Source organism: Rhododendron vialii, chromosome 1a (genome assembly GCF_030253575.1).
Source record: "Rhododendron vialii isolate Sample 1 chromosome 1a, ASM3025357v1".
Lineage (NCBI taxonomy): Eukaryota > Viridiplantae > Streptophyta > Magnoliopsida > Ericales > Ericaceae > Rhododendron > Rhododendron vialii.
In genome coordinates, this window is record NC_080557.1 from 8,281,766 (window position 1) to 8,299,283 (window position 17,518).

General features: G+C 37.9%; 1 protein-coding gene across 1 annotated transcript; it reads right to left on the minus strand.

Annotated features, from left to right (window-relative positions):
* Positions 1-1,636: 1,636 nt before the first annotated feature.
* On the minus strand, positions 1,637-6,813 carry LOC131316004 (phospholipase D alpha 1-like). The gene is made up of 3 exons (XM_058345270.1): positions 6,719-6,813; positions 2,766-4,662; positions 1,637-2,229 (listed from the first exon to the last, which is right to left on the minus strand). Exons 1-3 carry the CDS (start codon positions 6,809-6,811, stop codon positions 1,790-1,792), a joined length of 2,430 nt encoding a protein of 809 aa, XP_058201253.1. The 5' UTR covers positions 6,812-6,813; the 3' UTR covers positions 1,637-1,789.
* Between the last annotated feature and the right edge of the window lie 10,705 nt (positions 6,814-17,518).

Consider the following 17,518-nt stretch of genomic DNA (forward strand, 5'->3'; position numbering starts at 1 on the left):
ATGTTTTTATGGTTACTGATGCAGCCATGAATCTCATGGAAAGACACTCATATTGGAATTGTGACATTGGACGAGAGGCTAGTTTGGCTAGGAACGTATAAGTCAGTCTGGTCTGGTGTAACTGTTTCCTCAAACAACTAATTCCAAGAGTTGTGTTTGAGACCATATTATTTAGATAAAATCGATGATTAAGTATGGTCTGGTGTAACTAAGTTTCCTTGGGGATTTTCCAACAGCTACAAAGCATGGTGTTAAGAGGAGTTTGCTTTACGGATAAAAATTGGGAGCTTCTAAGACAGACATCGACTCTTATGTAGGAGTAAAACAGTAGAAAAGGTCGATGAATACCTTGGAGAACTGTATAGTTCCTTTCTTGCCAAATCTGATATATCATGTATGCCCAAGCAAGCTTTCAATTAAGCTGCCAAATGATTTACCTTGAGATCTTCGAATGATCTAAGAGATTTCAGCAATCCAATTGGGTTGACGTCGACAAGTCTTGAGGTGTCAAAGTAGGTTGCACCTCATTTGATGAGCTGCTCGAGAGCAATGTTCTAAAAGTCACTAGGCGGTAGTCGGGCGGTCGGCCACCTTTGAGCTATTAATCGGATTAATCGGCAATTAATCGGTGCATATTAATTAGTAATCGGCGATTAATTGTTAGGATGGTCCAGTCCCCTTGGCTTGAATATTTACTCAGGGTAAGAACTAAAAATATACAAATATAACTAGCGGAGTAAAATTTTAAAACTAGACGATAAAAATATATTTTTTACATATCGATCTCAGGTTTGTGAGCCCAATTGAGCAGAATACTATCAGATTTGGGCTCGACTCATCTATTAAATAAGTTCAAAATTAAGGCTCGAGACCAAGAACGACTCAATTCATTTACCGCCCTAGCAGGTATGAATGATAATGGGCATAGAATGACGACAACTTTGTGCCTATAGGAATTCCAGCATCGTCTCCCTTGTCAGCATCTAGGCTCCGTTGGATAATTAGGCTCCATTGATTTCGATGGGAAATATCTTATGATTTTAGAAAACATTTTTCGACATAAAAAATTTGGCAGTACAAACGTTTCTGGCGAAAAAAATCGTTCTCCCATATAAATCAGTGTATTTGACATTTTGCACAAGAATCTGGTTTCTCTTTAGTATTGGTTTAGTTTGCAGAGAAGTAATGGTTCAGGATTTGGTAAAGGACTCTTCTCGACAAGAATAGTCTTATTAGGAAGAGTTTTTAACAAATCTGGATCATTGGTTGCGAGATGGACAGCCGAGATGCAACTGCTTCTTGCAGTCCGCATATGGACTGTAGAGTAGTCGGGTCCATTGGAAAATACCTTTAGAGGAAAACTCAAATACACATCTTCCAGACATTGTCAATTGTTTTCCCTGACCAACCAAACATTGCAAAAAGAGAAAAATATGGTATGCCACATGCCTTCGTCTGCATCCAGATCAAGGATAAGCAACAGAATGCAACATTTTCGCAAACGAAGCACAGAATTCAGGATTATTGCAGTGTCATTTACCTTCACCCACATGCACAAAAATAGCAGGATTATTGAAAAAGAAAAATCTAACAAGATGATATGAAAAAGAAGCAAATAAAACAACCCCATCAGTCCGTCCTCAGCAATAGCACATGTGTATTGGAGTTTCTTTATTAATGAAAAAGATACAGACTGTTTAGTTATTTAAAAAATGCACAACACTCTTTATAACATTAATCATACAGGAAATTTTTCGAAACACAATTACATAAGTTCAGTTTGATGATATTAGGTTGTGAGGATGGGGGGAAGGAACTCAGCTTTAGTCCCAAGAATCGGAGCTTTGGTATCCGGGAAGTGTTCCACTCCGGGCAGCTGAGTGATCTCTCCTTCTTCGGTAACTCCCACCGGGTAAGTGAGAAGGTGTCCGGGAAGGTCCCGCTCAAGTCTCTCGCTCGAGTAGAGGTCCCAATACTTGGATGCAACTTGGTTCACCTTTCGGATGCAATCCAAGCTTTCCGGTTGGAGGAAGCAGTTGTCTATCATGCCCATGTGCTCGTACCACAACGACATTCGGAAGCCATGGATCTGACCCCTGGCCGGCTGCTGCTGGTGCTTGGCTAGGTGGTGTGGTTGGTAGCCTCCCATTGCGATTTCCGAGTCCCTAGCACCGTCCATTGACCTCTGGTTGATGTTCGCGGATCCTATGATTATGTATTCGTCATCAACTGCATAAGAAAAGGATAGAAACTTCTTAGAAAGTTGTGTTGCAATGGCATTGAGACAGTTAAAAAGCACGGACACGAGCCAACAAAGATACACCGCGTGACATGTAAGTTACCATTTATGTACCGGTGAGACAACATGTCAAAAGTGTTGAATCTAATATAACAGGACACTTATTTTGCAATTTGTATGAGAAGGGATCAAAAGTATAATCTGCAATCTTTTTTCGTTATCATCATTGGATGTGCATCCAACAGGTCTTGGGAAGTGTCCGATGCTGACATGCTTCTAAGAACTATCCTTGCTTCTTAGTTAGGCAATTTCTACCCAAGTGATTAAGTGAAATGTGCTGATGTGAAGAGTAGCAGGATTTCGCCCTGCTTTTAATTGGCCCACACTAGTGGACTCTGGAAGGTAGGATTAGTCGATTAGTCCGTCCATCAGCCTGGATACTGAGTTATCAAAGAAGGGTAGCAGGATTAATTTGCAAGAACACTTCTGAAAGGAGAAAAAAGAAGGTGTATATATAATTGCTTACCTATCATCATCTTGGCATGGACATAGATCATGAATCTTCTCGCTTCCTGAGCTCGACTGTAATTTGTATTCGGTTCGGGTGCCTCTGAAGGCATATACTCTCCACTCTTCTTAACCTCCCTATTCCCAAGGCAAAAGAATGTCAAGTAATCTTTAGGGCTTGCCTCAATCCCCTTACTACGTATTGCTTGAGCTATGTCAGTATACATCATCTGCATAGTCCTCCTTTGCCAATCCAAAATAGCCTGAACGGATGAGCTCTCCGGAACCCCCTCCGGCCACATCGGAACCACAACATACACACTGAATCTCTCCCCTGCTTCAATCTTGCTCACAATTTTCAAAGAAAGTTCCTTTGGAATTAAGTGCAAAGCACCTATGTCTTCGTCCTTGATATCGGTAGAATGCCAGCCGAAACAGCTCCCCAGGAAGTACTGGTTTTCAATGTAAACGAAGTTCTTTGCTCGGCGAATGGCATTGATGTAGCCGTCCTGTATGCTTCGGTCAATGATGTTGTCTTTTCCACTGATAAGGCCGGCTCTGGCAGCATCTTCTGGTTTTTCTGGGAACCCAAAGGCGGCCCCTCCGTCTATGGATCGGAAGAGTTGGACATTCCATATTTCGGGGTCCTCTGGGAACATAACGGGAGAAGGAGGAATGATTATGCTATCGAGTTCTCTTAGCGGAAGAAGCAAATCCTTTCCACCTTGCTTCCTCCACCTTTGTTCGAAATTGAACAAAACGTCCCAAGCAACAGGTCCTTCTAACCGGGAATGAATGTCGTGCCATGGCTCTCTTGGCCCACCTTTAGTGATAGAGGCGCCGGGAAAATTAGGTTGATGGAAATCATCATGGTGGACCGTGTCCAATGTCCGGAAAAGGGAATGAAACTGAGTGTCATATCTCCCATCGCAGAGATCAATTCCGCCAACAAAACTCACAATCCTCCTTTGTCCGGATCTTGCATTTGGCAACGCGCTATCCACCACTACAATCTTTTGGTGATGAGTGAACATGGTGGAAATCTGCAAATCTTGAATGATGCTCCGCCCGTCATCAGGGTTCCGCGGGCATAGAACACAGTTGACTTCACTACCCTGGAAAAATGCCTCGGTTTCTTGATCATGAGTCTGCATCAAACCGTCCTTTTTTAGTAACTTAACCGAAGTCCTATCGTCCCAGACGAGCATTAGAACCCTGACACCTTCGCTGGCCTTTTTCTTCAGAAGATCCCCCAATGTTATATCGCCCCCGGGCTTTGGCCTTCTGGTGTCCCTCACCAATGTGATTCCAGTAACCACAGACCACCCTGTAATGTAAATCAAGTGCTGAGCGTTAGAAATGGCATCAAATATGTCCTCCCAGCACCGATGTGGCTCATAGTTTTTCCCGCCCGAAAGAGGAATTTTGGGAACGAAGTTATCGGGAATATGGGAATCTTGGTAAAGAGTGACCTTGCATCCATTTCTCTGAGAGAAAAACGTGAAAGGGACACCCGGGAATTTCCCGCTTTTAATCCCGCGAGACCAAGTGCGCTCTTGAGTGACGTCGAAGTACTGTAGTTTCACGTGGAGTTTTGAGTGCCCGTGGATGGGGTTACGGTCTTTATCCAGAAGGTCAATCCATCTATCCACTTCTTGTCCATCGAGGAGATCCCGGACCGGCAAGTAAGCTCTTCCGATGAGCGCTGCTCCGATGGGATTGTCCTCTTTGATGGAGAACACGACATTGGAAGCCGTATGAGCGCAGTATATGTGGAAAGACTCGTACCATCGTGGATTAGAGTGCTCTTCCAACAGCCTGGTTCGGCCAACCCTGGCCTTTTCCAAATCTATCGTGGCGTAGAGTTTCGAAGCGGTATTGTTGAAGCCGACAGTTCTCTCGACGGTTTCGGTAATCTGTATGCAAAAAAATACAAAAGTTCATGAATGAAAGACATCAACAAATGGCTAAGATATACAGAAATTCGCTCTGCATAACAAAGGTATCTTCAAGCGAGAAGTAAGGCCAAAAACGGCGTACATGTTCATCAGGCATACCTATTGCTTCTTTTGAGTTACCAATGTAACCACATTATAGAAGTGAACACGATTGGATAGTTCAACAATCAGTCAATCAGGATTGTAAGTTAAAATCCTTCTGGAATTGGAAATTAGCATTATAATGAAGCAAAAGAATCTCCTAGAGGAAGCACAATTGTTCAACATACAGAAAATGGATTCTTTCGAAACAACGGTGTAGAGGAAAGGACATCAAAATATTGAATTACCAACCGAAAATAGTGAACTCTAAGGTAAGAAAACAAACACAGGAGTTGCAGCATGTGTCCCCTTTCCCCCTAGCTTGTTTTTAGTACCAAAACTCAATGAACCACGGATATAAAAAGTACTTTGAATCAGATCCTAATCGTTCATCTCAAACCAAACTGCACAGTCTTCAACCGGTCCAGATATGTTTACTAGTTCCACACCAGTTTCCAGTTCTGTATTTTTTCCACCTTTGAAACTAGGCTCTGAAGTCGGGGAAATAGGTAACCATGGCTACCCAATGTGGGGCCGATAGTTGTGCAATCTTGGAACAGTTGAACAAATTATAATCACTCTACCTTCCAAATGACTAGATGCTTGAGATATGATTTGTAAATTAAGATTAGCAAGTAGCACTATCTACTGTATTCAACCTGACCATATCCAACCCGTTCTCATTGGAACCATATCCAACCTGTGACCAACATCAACCCGCCCAAATCCAATCCAACCCAACCCAACCCACCCATTTTTGACCTCTAAGTAGAACATCAACGTATGTTTGGAACAGAAATTCCGGAAATGATTTACAGAATGAAAGGAAATGATCGCTGAAAAACCAGAGAAATAAATTTAACTCATTCTCTTTATTATCTTCCTATCTTTTGACTTGTTTGAATTATCTCTTATTTGGATCCTAGAGTTGTGTTGGGACTTGTGGAGGGGAAAAGAGAAGGAAAGAGCTCAGTGAAGCTAATTTTTTCACTGTCAAATGGATTTTATTTGTCCACTGCAAATCTTTCACAGATCCAAAAACCAAAAACAACCCAATCTCTATGGGGAAACGCTTTGACATAAATGTCTAGACATGTTCGTATCCGTTTGATGTGTGTGGGTCCCACTTGTACTGTGTGAGACCCACATACGATCGTAAAGCCATTTGTTTCCGTTTGATGGGTTGCGTAACTTACCAGACACAAACACGCTATCACGAAGAAACAATGAACCACAAGAAAAAATCATGACATATAGATGCATGGTTTATTCTTTAAGGAATCAGGCTCCACAAACTAAACACAGTTGATATAATCGACAGGGCCGACTTTGAATTTTCGGAGACCCAAAGCAAAAATTGAAGATAGGCTCTGTATGCATTTTGATGGATAAAATAACAAAAAGATAAAATTCCATCATAAAAAGAAAATTTTCAAGTGTTCAGCATGAATAAAATCCAAAATTCTGCATCTTTATACTTGGAAGTCACTCATTTTAGACTTGTATCTATGTTTTTATCAGGTTTGGACTCTCTTATTTGACGGGCTTATTTTGAATGAGTTTAATTTTGCGGGCATATTTAATACTTAATTAGTGCACAAATTTAGGAGCCTCGCTTTTTACGAATTATGGGGGGAAGTCAAAAGTATTGTTCCTCTTTTTCGATTTGAACCGTTGATTTCTCTATTCGGAGTATTTTCAGGTGCCTTTTATGGGTATATGAAATTATTGATTATAAACACACCCGAGTCTTTATTCTGAAATTAATTGGAACCGGCTACATGGAGAGTTACGCACGATATCAAGTCACAAGATAATTCATATGAATCGATTTTCTCTGTTGAGCTCGGATGGGTCTAAATGAGAGAGAGAGAGAGAGAGAGAGAGAGAGAGAGAGAGAGAGAGAGAGAGAGAGAGAGAGAGAGAGAGAGACCTTGTGGAAGAATTTGCTACCAAAACCAGTATGGATCTTGTCCACTTCATAGACAGTGACATGGAGAGTGCCATGGAGCTGTATATGTGCCATTGTGATCTCTGCAAATGTAATTCTCTATACCCTCACCTAGTGATTCAAAGGAAAGCTTTAAAAGAAAAAAAAGAGAGGAAGATTCAAATAAGCATGGAGGTTGATTCACAGACCTTAGAATGTGCAGCAGAAGCAGAAGCAGTTGTGAAGAATACCCAGGTTTAGAGAGAGAGAGAGAGAGACTATTTCATCGCTTCTGTACAATACAGAGAGAGAGAGAGAGAGAGAGAGAGAGAGAGAGAGAGAGAGACTATTTCATTGCTTCTGTAAAATACATATATACAGATTAGATATGATTTATCTATATAAAACTGTTGGTGAAGGGTTTTGCAGGGGAGGGGAAGGCTTTAGCTGTAGCTTTTAGTCAACTTCTTGGGTTTAGCTCCTTACTAAACCAACGTTCAAGATCTCATTTAACGGACTCGACTCAGGTCCAGTTCTTTCCTTCCAGTGCGTTGTCCAGTTTTGACAATTTGTGGACTTTTCTCGGATCCATAATAATAATTGAAACCGTTCACTTTATAGAGCTCGTAAAAAACATCAGTCATGTAAAACATCACATAAATTGGATACCGTTTAATATAACTTCGAAATGCATTAATCTTGTAATAAAATATGTGTGCAATACTGGATTACAATCCATTCAACACATTTATCGAAAGCATAACGCTTTTAAAATTCTATCAAACGGTATTGGATCGACGTGATTTTTGACGTGACCAATGTTCTCTACGAGCTTTAAAAAATGAACGGTTCCAATTATTATTGCAAAAATGCTACAGGTACCGAAATTGGGGGACCGAAATCGGACCGACGGCCGCCGGCGGGCCGTCTCCGGCCACCGGACGGCCGATCCGAGCCGTCCAAAAATTCTAAAAAAAAAAACCGAGGGGGCCAACGCGGGAATCAACGTCATCCGAGGTGTGTAGGGTGCTTGATCGGAGGTATATACACACGAAAAGGGGTGCTCCGATCAAGCACCCTACACACCTCGGATGACGTTGATTCCCGCGCTGGCCCCCTCGGTTTTTTTTTTTAGAATTTTTGGACGGCTCGGATCGGCCGTCCGGTGGCCGGAGACGGCCCGCCGGCGGCCGTCGGTCCGATTTCGGTCCCCCAATTTCGGTACCTGTAGCAACACTCTTATTATTGTGGGTCTGGAAAGGGGTCACAAATTGTTGAAACTGTACAGTGGACTGGAGGGAAAGAACTGGACCAGAGCCGAGTCCTCCTTTAAGTTTATGGGGTTTGTTTAGTTTAGGAGACGGTTTGTCTACAGTTGGGACATGGACTACTCCCCGTGCAGTTTGTCCAATTCCGACCTTGTTTTGCATTCATTTTGATGATCCAATTTGATCATATTTCGAAGTTTGTTAAGTACTACAATCATATAAAAAAAAAAAAACTAAGATACCAGTAATATCCAATATCTAATCGGACAGTGGTGTACTACTTATATCTACTCAGATGAGTTGGGCACCGTGGATTATAACTTGAAGAGCATGTTTTTTCTATATAAATGTGCTCTGATCCGATATTATTCAGTATCCGATCGACTTTGAATTTTTATATCATTGTAGGAGTGCTACTCAATAAGCTCTGCAATGTGAACGAATCGATCATGAAATGAACGCAAGACTAGGTCGGAGCTAGCCAGGGCCACACGAGGTTCAGTCCAAGATACCAATAATATCCAATATCTAATCAGATAGGGGTGCATGTAGACGTGTAGTACTTATATAGTTATATCTACTCAGATGAGTTGGGCACAGTAGATTATAACTTGAAGAGCGCATTTTCTTCTACATAAATGTGCTCTGATAAGATATTATTCGGTATCTGATCCACTTTGAATTTGTACATAATTATAGGAGTATTACAACTCAATAAGCTCTGCAATGTGAACGAATCAATCATTGAAATGAACGCGAGACAAGGCCAGAGCTAGCCAGGGCCGCACGGGGTGCACTCCACACCAAACGCCCAGACGAAGCCGTTTTCTTAGTTTACTGCTGTAAGGTCTGTTGGGAGGGGTAAAAAAATACTACAATACTCTGGATCTACTGATCTACATCTACATCCGAAATAAAACAATAGAAAAAAGGATCAGATCTGTGCATTCGATTCATTCATTTATTCGGTTGGTCCAAAAGAATTTTCACCCGATCCAACAGAGGAGTCATCATCCAGGCTGGTTTTCGTACACTTGTTTATTTTTCTATTCATTTCCCCTCTCGTTTGTTTCAGTCAGATTCATATCAGTGGAGAATCATTGTGGGCCTGAGTCGCACGATGAGGGAACAGGAGCACGAGCGCGAGTGTAAATATCTTTTTTAGATGCTTGCTATATTCCTAAAATTTATGAGAGTAATAATTGTGAATGCGAGCGGAAAATGAGGATTGAGAGCACAACAGAGTCAGGAAGTGAGAAAAACATTTGTGGGATGCTACATTCTTTGCATTCTTGTGGTCTTTGTGGTTGGTAAAAAATGCTTATGTGTTCAATAATGCAAATACAAGTGCTGGGGAAGTAGGTGAGTTAATTAAAACTAGAGTCACAATGTGGGTAAAGGTAAAATTCAACATAAAGGTCTATTCGATTGAGGACTTTAGGATTTTTTTGGATGGAGTCAGATTGATGAAACTGTAACTTGTTTGAGTGGTGAGCTGTTTACCATCCAACTTTCTGTTGGAGGGTATTGTTTAGCTGTTTCGTTTTTCTTGTTTGAACTAGTATCTGTGTAATCCTTCTACGTTCGAGCTTGCTCGATGTATCTTTTCGAGTGTTATAAAAGTTTCATTTTGCCGAGCAAAAAAATAAAGAAAGATATATGGATGTAGATATTTATGTGTGTGTGTATATATATATATATATGTGTGTGTGTGTGTGTGTGTGGGACCTCTTTTTTTACCATCTCTCCTAGTCAATAGGTGTTAGAGAGTGTTATAATTAAGTCTTTTATGACATTTAACATCGCACATGTATGTTAAGTCTGTTTTTAGAGCAGGGGAGTGGTATGTGTACCAAATTATGAAGGCCCTCTGAGCCCAACAATTACTCCCTCACGATGACACTCCTGCGACTCGAATCCATGACTTTCTGGCTCTGATACATACCACATTGGACTGCTTTTTTACTATCTCTCCTAAAACCAATTGTTGTTAAGTCTATTATGACATTTGTCATCACACTCGCAAGTTAGTTTTTAGAACGGTCGCAGAGGTGTGACATTGTGTAACCAAATATACGGGGCACTTGGGGCCGACAATATGTCTATACGTTTATGTAAATGAATGCATATAATTTGACTACGGGTAATACGTGTACAAATGAATATGCATGTATTTATCATAGCAATACTCATATATACGAAGAATTTGTATCAAGATAATGATATAAATTGATATGCCGGTAAAAAATTTATAAATACAAATATGTATTATAATATATAAACAGTCAGGTTCCGGTGAGGAATCCCGCATTTTAATAAAATGCGGGACTCCCCTTCCCGATTGAATTTCGATGATCCGATCCGCTCAAAGTGATCAGAACGTGATTTTAAGGGTCCTTATCAGAAATCAGCAAAAAAAATGACCGGGAAGGGCTTCATCCGAGGAGTTTTCATTGAACGGTTCAAAAAAAAAACTGCTCGGATGAAGCCTTTCCCGATCATTTTTTTTGCTGATTTCTCGCGAGAACCCTTAAAATCACGTTCTGCACACATTGAACGGTTCGGATTTTCAAAATTTGATCGGAAAATGAAAGTCTCGCATTTTAACAAAGTGAGGGATCCCTCACTTGATCCGTGGTGAATATATAAATACGTAAATAATATATAAATGAATATGTGTGTGGACAATGTAAATATGTAATATGTAAAAATGCTTTCGTATCCATGTAATTCGTCATAGGATCAGGGACGGAGCAAGAAATTTCACTATACGGAGGCAACCATGTATGCGAGATAAAAAATAAAAATAACCATGCATAGCAATGTAAATGCATTAAAACTAAAAAAAGTACAAAATAGCAACACTCAATACCTAATTATGATTTTCAAAAATCAACAGATTGCAAAAGGAGTAACGACTTACCTAGGGCTGCTAAACGAACCAAACAGCTCGAGCTCGGCTCAACTTTTAGCTTATTTAAACTCATTTAAAAAAATATATAAATAAAGGTCAATCATGTTTTTTTGTTTGTTTATGAATTAAAGCCAAGTTTGAGCATATGTTTGTTTGGCTTGTGAACAAAGAGGTCATTCTATAAATCTATATTATAAAATAGAGTATTTTTTTTTTTTGAAAATGTCTACGCATACAAATGAGAAAAACATTTATATTAATTGGATTACTCTTCATTAAAATAGTAGGTATGTGATTAAAAAATGAACAATAAAAGAAAACCTAATTATTGCTTCCCTTATCAAATATCTATGTCCTTTTTTTGTAATATTTATTAATTTTTCCCCTCTATCTTTATCTTTATCAAGTTGAATTACTCTTTATTAAAATAGTAGTCATGTGATTAGAAAAGAAACAAAAAAGGAAAACCTAATTATTCATTAAATTTTTTTCTTACCAAACATGACAAATTGATATATTCTAGGAATACATCAATTTATCACACTCTAACCACACTCCTTCTCACAAATATGTCAGGTCTACACATTTATTGTTGGATTCTCACACATGTATGTGAGAAATGTGTTGTTGGGGTGTGACAAATTAATGTGTTCCTAGCATTATTATTCTTTTTTTTCATAATATTAGTTTTTCCTCTCTCCAATTTGATAAAGATAGAGACAGAGAGGGAAAGTAAATATTAGAGAGAGAGAGAGAGAGAGAGAGAGAGGAAAGTAATAATTAGATTTTTTTTCTTTCTTTTCTAATCACATGGTTACTATTTTAACGAAAAATAACTCGATGGCGATAAATGACGTTGCTCTCATTTATATGCGTATAAATAGAGCATTTTTCTTTGAAAATATGTAGACATATAAATGAGACCAAATTTATCGCCATCGAATTATTTTCCGTTAAAATAGTAAGTAGGGAAATTTTATTTGAAAATGTCTGGGCATATAAATAAAAGCAAAATTTATTGCCATCGAATTATTTTTCGTTAAAATAGTAGCCATGTGATTAGAAAAGAAATAAAAAAAGAAAACCAAATTAGTGTTTTCCTTACCAAATCTCTCTCTCTTTTTTAGTACTTCTTCCTCTCTATCTCTATCTTTATAAAGTTGAATTGTTTTTAGTTAAAATAGTAGCCATGTGATTAGAAAAGAAACAAAAAAGGAAAACCTAATTATTGCTTTTCTTATCAAATTTCTCTTTTCTTTTTTTGTAACATTTTTCTTCCTCTCTCTATTTCTCTCAAACTTGATAAAGATAGAGAAAGGGAGTGAGCAAATATTACGAGGAGAGAGAGAGAGAGAGAGAGAGAGAGAGAGAGAGAGAGAGAGAGAGAGAGAGAGAGAGAGAGAGAGAGAGAGAGAGAGAATTAGATTTTTTTGTTTCTTTTTCTAATCACATGGCTATTATTTTAACAGAAAAAAATTCGATGGCGATAACTGTTGCTCTCATTTATATGTCTAGATATTTTAAAACAAAACCACTCTATTTTATAATATAGATTTGAGATAATATTTTAATATGTGCGGATATTAAAAAAATTAGATTATTATTAGGAGTGCCTTTAGACACTAGTAATCTGCTAGTATTACAAATATAAAGGTAGATTTAATAAATTTTCCAAAATATGAGATATGTATCGGCATTTCATATGAATATTTTCACTAATTTTACAGTACCATTGCATTCAAATAGGAAATATCCTCAATGAGATATGAAAATTAAGCGTTTGAGAGTTTTTAGTTTAATAAATGTAGCTAGTAATGGAATTTTATGTTTTATGAGTTTTTTTATGTAGATTAATGATGCTAATTCTTCTTTATAGCAACACTCTATACCTAATTACGTTTTTCATAAATTAACCTAGGAAACTGATATTGGCACTCCAAAAATTGATGCAAGCACTTCAAAATCAGAGTAATTTCAAAGCCACTTTCCTTTATTTTTTGGAGTATCTTCATCAATTTTTGGAGTGCCAATATCATTTCTCATTAACATATTGCAAAAATAGTAACGACTTACCTCAATTTCAAAGTCTAAATGATGTGGGATTTTTATGGGTGAAAAATTGAGAATTTTATTAATTGAATATCACAATGTTACGTAACCCTCAAATTTTGATGTTTTGCTATATTTTAATCCTTAGCATTTAGAAATTAATATTGGTATCCTTGTATTTCAAAGGTTACCACTATTTGATTATTTTTCCCAAAATACTAGAGGGGGGCGAGCCTATATACTTTCATTGGAAATTTATTTATTTTAATATAATTGTAAAGTTTATTTTTTCTTCTTGCAGGGGTGACCGCCCCTACTGGCTCCATCCCTGCATAGAATGAAGATTAAAAACAGTCATAAAAAATTTAAGAATCCAGAATGATATGAATCCAAATGTAACACTGAGGTACTTTTCAGAAAATGAATTCCGACAGAATGCATCTTCAGAATGTACTGCAACATGCTATTTCAGAATTCATAAAGACCATGATGTGGTTGTAGTTTTTCCATTCCCAAATGTTTTAGCAGAAAGTTGGTGTAAAATGCCATTCCTTTAAAAGAAAAAAAACTAAACAATGGTGAAAATGCTATTTGTTTTTTTATGATAGAATACGATATTGAGATAGCGATCGTATGTCACAAAAAAAAATCTTGCGCTCATATCCTAATCGATCCTTATTATATTTCTACGACGTTGAATTTATGTGACATCATGTAATAGAAAGGCCAAAACATAGGATAAAAGATTTTAGGAAAATTGTAATGTTTTTTTTATCGGCAGAAGCATGGGCGGATGTATATGGAGGTGGCACACCGGTTCCAGATTGGAAATCTCACGCGAAAGGATATTTTTGTTGAAGTGACTCATTTCTAGAAATTCGGAGGGTTGTATCGAAAGGAACAAACAATGGAGTATAAATCCCAATCCCAAGTCAGCTGGTAACAAACAATGAATCGAATCGATCTTATCGGTAACTGAATAAATTTAATTTACTAAAATAATGAAAAAATAGCAACAAATGAAATAAATGATTCGAATTATAAAAATAACTTTTCAATAACTTTCATTTAAATACCAAAATTTGCAACGCTTGCCAAAGTTGTCATCATAATTTTTTTTTTTTTATAAAGTTTAACCCACAGCCAATGTGAAGACCTTAAAATGTTCAACGTGGATCGAGTCCACATTTGTGTTTTGCTTAGAACTAGTATTGAAGTATTATTAATTGCCGAGCAAAGAAAGTATTGAAGTATTATTGCCAAGCAAAAAAAGTATTGAAGTATTATTAGAAAAATGATTTTGCCACTCTCCTGCAAGTGTATTTTTGCACAAAAAATGCACTTGCAGGGAAATGACATTAACAAAAAAGGGAGTGATAAAATCAGCAACCTATTATTAACCAAGACAAACAAAATTTCAAAAAACGGTATAAGCCTGTAATTCAGGATACTATAGTGGGACCACGATGACATGAATAGAAATCAAAAAGTTGAGAAATACATTTTCGGACACAACTCCAGACACAATTGCATGTATTTCAAGCCGTCCGATATATATTGGACCATGCGCATCGTATGGCTTTGGAAATAGTTTTGTTTGGAGTTGAGAAATTCATGTGCCCCGCTATAAGAAGGTAGATGTGACGGTCTAATTATTCAGTGCTCCCCGAGCACAGTCATGTGGTGCTTATGACTGTACTCCGAGACACTACAAACACATTCTTGTGGAGCCTACGACTGAATGTATGGATCTCAGATAAATATGTGGTGGTGAAATAATTCGGAGCACCACATGGTTGCATGTGCTCTAATTAAAACTATTGAATATTTACTCGTTCTGACAAGAGTTCTTTTTTTTGGCTAAGTGAAAAGGTTGAGGGGAGGAGAGCAGAGTAGCAACCCACCTTTGGGAAGAGGCCCTCCAACCGCCATAGAATGTTCAGCCAGTGTCACCCGTTGAAAGAACCAAGTTCACTGGGGTGTTCTTATGGAGTAATCACTTTCGGAAGGAAGATAGCTCGTCACCATACGTCCATAGCCCCGCCTGGGTGCCAGCTGGACAAGATAAGGCCACACACAATATATCTAGTTCATGAATTGGTCACCCTGCATGGGGTGTGGTTCGAACTCCGTTTTTTTTAAAACGATATATCATCGGATTAGTATTGTCAAATGTTAGAGAGAGGGAAGGAGGAGGGCTGGAACCCGGCCTAAATGGCATTAACCCCACCTTTACTCAAAGCAAATTGTCCTCTTGGACCTCTTCTCCCATGTTTTCAAATTATTCTCCTTATTTTGAGGGTCTATCGGTGGTCTTCCTTTTTATATGGCAAATGGCATTAACCTAATCTCGTTGCCTGTTTATATCAAACTCTGAATTTATTTACAAGACGGTGACCTGAAATTATAGTCTATTCGCAATTTCATCAATTACCTATTTGAAAAAAAGCACCAGCTATACGGTAGAGCGGGGTTCTAATTTCTAAATATCAGCCAATGATCATGAAACAAGACGCTGGATATTCGGTGTCATTATTGGCTGGCTGATATATATCTTTATCATCGATATCGACACTTATTCTCGTTTTAAATATAGGTGTATCACCGATATCGACACGTATTCTGATATCGCGATTTAGAAGTGTTTGGGAGATTTTAAATGCAAAAGTGACGCATTGTAAATAGCCACGTCCACCGCCTGCATAAAACCACGTGTATTGGGTTTAAGGGAGGAAAGAATGAATGAATGCTAACTGAAATCTGGGGAGTCCAACAACGTAAGCCACAAGGCCCACTCATTGTGGAGGAATTAATGGGTCCAATTGGCATAATATCTTTGACTCCAACGTAAGTTCATCGATATTTTCCTAGCTATCCTTAGCTTTAGTGACTTTTTGGCTGTTTTCTTCTTATTAAAAAAAAAATTCTCGTTTGTTGTTTTTGCACTGAACTTTCGTGAATTATTGATTTGTCTCAACGAAAGAAATTGAAAAAATAAATTTTCTTTTCTACTTTTACCCAAATACATATTTGAAAATATCAAGATCTTTGTCTCGGTTTACATTAACACCAGACAAGGTCAAGACATGACGTTCACTAGTTAGGAGGTAAACCCGACGGGCTTTCACAAGGGAATGTTCAATGCCAAAAGTTACATATCCTACGCAGGGATAATCAGTGGTGCTCTCTTGCATGGGTTTGTTTTGTACTCGGTGCCAAATGTGGGGGATTGTTGGAATTTTTCAGAATTTGGTGAATGAAAATTAGGGCATTCAAAGGGTACGGTCTTCTGAGACAACCGAAAGGTCCCGTTTGGTACATCGAATCAGGACAATACAATTAAGTATGTGGCTGATTATGAACCCCATGATGTGAGATTAATTGGGAGAATTTATTCCAACGGTTTTCTTTTCATTCATTTTGGGCAACGTAGAGGTCACCGTTTGGTTTTATATTGCAACCCGTATCTATGTTTCATACAAAATTCGAATTTCAGTGTCGTTCTTTGTTTGGGAGAGAGACGGGAATAGTTTCACTTCGCCAAGACTGTTTTCGATGCTGTTTCGATTATCATGGTCTAACCGTTTTATCTTAGGAGACCGATGCCAGTGCTATCTCCAACATCCTTGGTAAGCCGACTAATCTATTTTAAGGATACTGTTCATATAAGACTCAGTTCACTTGTTAATTCATTTAAGTTTGTTATAATTTGTAATTTCAGTTAAATTTGTAATTTGTTTGTTATGATGCCATGTCTTCCTATCCTTTTAATCACTTTAAGTTTACTTCTTGTAATTTTGCTGTTGATTAATAAAATTTTCTTTGATGTTCAAAAAAAAAAAAAAAGAAGAAGTGTTCTCTGAAGTTCCTCGATGAACTTAAATTTTTTCCAACATTAACATTATGGCGTCCTATCGCCACCCTTTTTTCTCCTTTGTGTCACACTTTGAAGTATAGCGTTCTAAACTTATAAGTTTGAAACTAATTTCGGTATTTTTTTACTTTTCGTCTTAATTTTTGGGGCTAATAATCGAAAAAGTATATAAATATGGACTGATGTTGAAAAAAATTTCAAATAAGATGACACAACAGACAAATAAGATAGTTGTTTGATACTTTTTTAGTATTTTTCAGTCATAATTTTGTACTTTTTAGACTACTATTGTCGATATGAACCATTAACCATAAAAATTACGATGAAAAGCTAAATAAAAAGTTACGAAAAATAAAAAAACATGAAATAAGTTTTAAACTTATAACTTTACAAGAACGTAGCCTAGTCGGTTCTTGAAAAAAAAAAAAGATAGGGGAGAGAAAGACATTGAAATGGACTCTTTTTCCTTTTACATGGCAACTGGGAAGGACAGTCCGCCCACTCAATACCAACAAGTGGAGTGCAGTTGATACTTCTCTTATCCTCCCATGCACATAGACAGTGTCTCGTAAGTATCCATCCCTTCCCCAAGTCCCCGTAGAGTGGAGTAGATTAAGTTTACCAAATGGAAAAAAAAAAAATTGCGTTGAGAAAAACAAGGCAATTAAAGTTTCGTTAGTCCAACAGGGAATTGGGGA